The following is a 4495-nucleotide window of genomic DNA, read 5'->3' as shown; positions in this document are numbered from 1 at the left end:
AAGAGAATAAATAAGAGAGATTTAAGAGAACTTATCTTTGTTTAATATTGTTGTATAGTTTGGCTGCTGAAATAGTTCTATCAACATCCTTCACCAATACTTCATAGGACACCTACACAAGAGTAAACCGATAGATAACCTGAGGCGTGACGAAGTCACTGTCCTTAAGGATTTATCCGCCTCATAAGCGAATATCCTCCCAGGATACAACATGTTCTTCTCTGACATGAATCATATCAGAGGCGACAGAACAACTTAAATTTGTTAAACACAGGAATGATGTAACCCAGGAGAGAGCATTTTTATGTAGGTAGTGCATAAGTTTTCATCTCTATGAAAAAATAGTGTTCCAATTGTTTTAGCTTGGTTCAGTATCTAATCATACGGGGGGGGGGGGGGCTTTTTCTATATCTTCATGTCTAACAAAAACCGTCCTTTATCATAAATAAAAACAACATTAATGCCAATTAAAATTGACGGTTATAAAAAATTGGAATTAAAACATAGGAATAAGACCAAGTCAAACCTTATAATTAAAATATGATAATAATTTTCTTATCAAAATATTTTTCTATATTTCTCAATTAAAATAAGGGATAAAAAATATTTGAAACTTTTGAAATATACTCAAAATTTACAACAGTCATTAACATTTATAATCCCATTCTTTTCTTACAAATTCTATTGGACAAAAACAGAGCAATTTATTATATTACCTCCACCAAAGAATGTTGTAAAAAGGACCAACACAAAATGCAAACACCCTTTTATACAAACGGCGGAATTTACTTTTGCTTTAGACTTTAGTGACCCGCAAGGCAAAGACTGACTTTCCAGGAAGAAGGAAATAGATATGCAAATCATAAAAAGCATGAACATGGTAGCTCAGTAGAAATTTCACAGAGCTTTTTTGATAAAATAATTTGGCCAAAAGCAAAAGGTGTAGAAATCAGGTACAAAAAAAATAAAAAATATTTTTATGTACTCCCGTGTCATTGTTTTATAAATGAGTGAAGAAAATTGAAACCATGTCAATCATATACCTTATTCTTTGTTTTATCACATTACTGAAAAATTGTAGCTTCAAAAATGAACACAAATACCATATATTGTTTTAACCGATTGAAAGCTGCAGCTGAAGCAGGTGACATAGATATCATCTACACAGTGATTCAAGATGATACATCAATCTTGGATATTATAGATTTAATACCATTTGTTGAAACTCCTTTACATACTGCTGCATCTATGGGTCAGCTCGAGTTTGCCTCTGAAATTATGATATTGAAACCTTCATTTGCTTGGAAACTAAATCCACAAGGATTCAGTCCCATCCATCTCGCAATGCAACACGACCAAAAGAGTATGGTGGCTCGCTTTGTGAAAATTAATAAAGACCTTGTTAGAGTTCAAGGAAGAGGAGGCTTAACCCCTCTTCATTATGCAAGTCAAACTGGTGAGGTTGAACTTTTAGATAACTTTCTCTTTGCTTGTCCAGAGTCCATTGAATGCTTGACTGCGAGGTTCGACACTGCATTACATATTGCTATCAAGAATGAACAGTATGAGGCCCTTCGAGTACTTGTTAGCTGGCTCAGATCAAATAAACAAATAGGTGCTAGAAAGCTGGAAACTAAAATTCTAAACAAAAGGGACGAGGCAGGCAACACTATCTTGCACATTTCAGCGCTAAATAGTGAACCACAGGTAACCTAGCAATGCTTGAAACCACATGTCTCCTTTATATTAGTCAAGCTAAAAAAATTGGGATTAACTCTTCAATAAAATCAGTTTGTAGGGTTAGAATGTCACTCTTTATAAACTCTTGCTGAACTGACAAAAACTTATAAAGATAGTGATTATTTAGCACACTACTTGTATAGATTATTACTTCTAACAAGTCATTAGTTATTACTTGATAGCACAGGCACTTCGATTGTGTATAAGTCATTAATTATTACTTGATAGCACAGGCACTTCGATTGTTGGTAAAGACTTGGATAAAATTGAGCACAAAGAATTTGGAGGAAAAGACAGCATTAGACATAGCAACCACAGAAGAGAACAAGAGCATATTAATCAATGCTGGAGCAAAATTTGGCTCACAATTCCCAGATCCTCTCACAATTGCAAATCTAATGATATCAGACACCCTGTATATGTGCGACATGTTAACTTTTATAATTGCCTTTAGAAATAGTATATCACAGGATGAACGCAACACTTGGTTGATAGTTTCAACTCTTGTTGCAACAGCCACTTATCAATCAGTACTAACTCCCCCTGCTGGAATTTATCAAATGAGTGCTGGAGACAATAATTTGAACATTACTTCCTCCAACTCTTCTACCCCAGGAAATGTTGGGAGGTCGCTCTTTAATTCCTCCAACTCTTCTATCCCAGGAAATGTTGGGAGGTCGGTCTTGTCAGCATATGCTTTCGGTTTGTTTTTATGCGTGAATATGGTTTCCTTTTTGGTATCAATTATGGTAATATATATTCTGACCCCCAAGGGGTACATAGGCAGTCTATTGTTAATTCCAATGACTAGTTTTGTGGCTTGTTATATACTTTCTTTCATTTTGATATCCCCTACATATGCCATTTCCATGGCTCTTTTGAACCTTTTGTCATTATCATTGACTCTCGTGGTTTGTTTGGTCATTGTTCTGTTATGCTGTACATTATGGGGGTATACTAGGTATCTCTACAATCGGAGAAACACTGAAGAAGATGGCGGATAGAAGATACATGGTATATGATCACAAATTAGATCTGCAACGTAACTCAAACTACTGCTGGTCCTGGTCGAATTCACAGAGAACGATTTGTGATTTTATTGTCATTTAGCAAATTGCAAGTCAGTGTGTATTATTAGTAACTAGTATTTCAATCATACTAATTGTCATTTGTTGTTTGGAAGTTGTTCTACATGATGTGATGGTCTTTTCTAAAAGACTTATGGCATGTTTGGATGGACTTAATTTTAAGTTTATTAAAGTTGCTTATACAAATAAATAAACTTTTTATTCATAAGTTTGTCGATGTAGTTCATGAAAAAACCGTTTATGACCAATCCAAAAGGACCCTAAATATCAAATACATACACTCTTTTCTCACTGTTATAAGCAAAAATTATTTTTTAGATTATTCAATAACTAATGTATCTCGTCAAATTATAGATATATCAGATACAACAATTACTCGATGAACCTAAAAATAGTTATTTTATTTATAATTGTGACCGAAAGGGGCGTAAACTAACTGTGTACTCCGTATTATTATTATCTATTTATTTTTTAAATAAGGCAAAATGAATATATTAAAACGAAACAAATGAGACCATGCTAAGCACCAAATATGTCAATGAAGGATTTAAAATAAAAAGTTAAAGTACAAATAAAATAAAAGTTTAATGGTAGTGAGTTGACAGTACAAAACAATTTTTCACACACAACCAACCAAAACTTTTAGAATCACCACATCAATTAATCTTTTTAATTTTTGTGGCAATTTGGAATGTTTTTATTATTTGTGTGTGCAAAGTTGTTTTGGACCGTCAATCCACAATTGTTAAACTCATAAAATAAACACCCTGCAAAGAAAAAAAAGCTAACATGCAGCATTACCCAGTGGAATAACCAATACAAAGAGATGGATTACTCCACCAGGCATGGAATTCAAAAGATAAACTAGGCATAAACATCTTTACCCACCATCAGGAATTAAGTTTCACCATGTCAACAATCTGAGAGATAGACGACTCCTTATTTTGAGAAAAGCTAAGATTATGTTCCTTCTAAATAATCCAAACGGTCGCCATCCAAATTGTTTGAAATGTTTTTCTTTCAAATGGCATTGAATTTACGATTTAGAGTGTTTCGTTCCAATTGCAAGAACAAAAGACTCAAGGGGTATTCTTCGAAAACGAAGTAATGGAATATAAAATATTCATTGTATAAATTATTAGCATATTGTATATTAGTTAGGGATAATTGAGGCCCAAGTTATACATACTTCGTGCGCAAGATACTTGGTGTCCAAGTTAGACATACTTAGTGCATAAGATATTTGGTGCCCAAGACAACATCATTGTATAAATACACATTACAACATAATGAAATGGTCAAGGAAAACAATTCTTTCATGATCGTCCGCCTCGACCACCGCTACGACTGCGAGTCCGTCCACCACGATAGTTACCTGAGCCACCAAGTCCGCCACGACTGCTGTAGGCAAGAGCGGCTATGCTGATTGGACATTGTATTTCTAAGAACAAGTTTTGAAGCCAACATGATTCAACAAAAACAATTTCAACACCACGATACTCTGCTTCTGCACTAGAATGGGATAAAGTTAACTTCCGTTTTGCAGACTGATCATGGGATTAATGGTTCTCCAGTTAGTTATCTTAGTATAAATAATTGTTTCCAAGCCAGAAAATGGGTCACAAATCATTTATTGAATTCTACAACACTCAAACTACCGGCGTCTA

At 34.2% G+C, this 4495-nt stretch overlaps 1 protein-coding gene across 2 annotated transcripts; it reads left to right on the top strand.

The window, feature by feature from the left end:
• Positions 1-841: 841 nt before the first annotated feature.
• Positions 842-3036, top strand: LOC146916557 (ankyrin repeat-containing protein BDA1-like). 2 transcript variants are annotated; one of them, XM_085718603.1, is made up of 3 exons: positions 1013-1707; positions 1974-2368; positions 2417-3036. In XM_085718603.1, the coding sequence occupies exons 1-3, from the start codon at positions 1090-1092 to the stop codon at positions 2742-2744; spliced, it is 1341 nt and encodes a 446-aa protein (XP_085574729.1). In that variant the 5' UTR covers positions 1013-1089; the 3' UTR covers positions 2745-3036. The 2 variants fall into 2 exon arrangements, with proteins under 2 accessions (XP_085574728.1, XP_085574729.1); XM_085718602.1 differs by having other exon boundaries at positions 842-1707; positions 1974-3036.
• The last annotated feature ends 1459 nt before the right edge of the window (positions 3037-4495 follow it).

This window comes from Medicago sativa, chromosome 6 (genome assembly GCF_051527215.1).
Source record: "Medicago sativa cultivar Bolivia chromosome 6, Bolivia_mono, whole genome shotgun sequence".
Classification (NCBI taxonomy): Eukaryota; Viridiplantae; Streptophyta; class Magnoliopsida; order Fabales; family Fabaceae; genus Medicago; species Medicago sativa.
This window is presented reverse-complemented; position numbering and strand designations above follow the sequence as displayed.